The sequence below is a fragment of the Rhipicephalus microplus genome, unplaced genomic scaffold (genome assembly GCF_043290135.1).
Source record: "Rhipicephalus microplus isolate Deutch F79 unplaced genomic scaffold, USDA_Rmic scaffold_318, whole genome shotgun sequence".
Classification (NCBI taxonomy): domain Eukaryota; kingdom Metazoa; phylum Arthropoda; class Arachnida; order Ixodida; family Ixodidae; genus Rhipicephalus; species Rhipicephalus microplus.
Window position 1 is genome coordinate 120,001 of NW_027464886.1, and position 452 is coordinate 120,452.

At 39.6% G+C, this 452-nt stretch overlaps 1 protein-coding gene across 1 annotated transcript in view; it reads left to right on the top strand.

Moving 5' to 3' along the window:
- Positions 1 to 112, top strand: part of LOC142793678 (uncharacterized) — a 2,634-nt gene extending 2,522 nt beyond the window's left edge. Inside the window, exon 2 of the mRNA XM_075885796.1 lies at positions 35 to 112. Coding sequence (XP_075741911.1) covers positions 35 to 64 — 30 coding nt within the window. The 3' untranslated portion in view covers positions 65 to 112. The remainder of the gene's footprint in view (positions 1 to 34) is intronic.
- The last annotated feature ends 340 nt before the right edge of the window (positions 113 to 452 follow it).

Consider the following 452-nt stretch of genomic DNA (forward strand, 5'->3'; position numbering starts at 1 on the left):
GTGTTTTTTTTTTTTTTTTTTTTTTTTTTTTTAGGTCACCAGGGAGCGCTGTTCCGAGGGTTAAAAAGAGTCAATGTTTTTCGATTAATAAATCAGTTGTTAGATTGCGCCAGTTTGTATTCCTTTCTTTGTCCTTGTTCGCCTGCGCATACATTTTCAGGAAGGATAGGTTACGTTAGGTTAGGTTAAGTTAGGTTAGGTTAGGTTTGGTTAGGTTAGCTTAGGTTAGGTTAGGTTGGGTTGGGTTGGGTTGGGTTAGGTTAGGTTAGGTTAGGTTGGGTTAGGTTAGTTTAGGTTAGGTTAGGTTAGGTTAGGTTGGGTTGGGTTGGGTTAGGTTAGGTTAGGTTAGGTTAGGTAAGGTTAGGTTAGGTTAGGTTAGGTTAGGTTAGGTTACGTTAGGTTAGGTTTGGTTAGGTTAGGTTAGGTTAGGTTATGTTAGGTTAGGTTGGGTT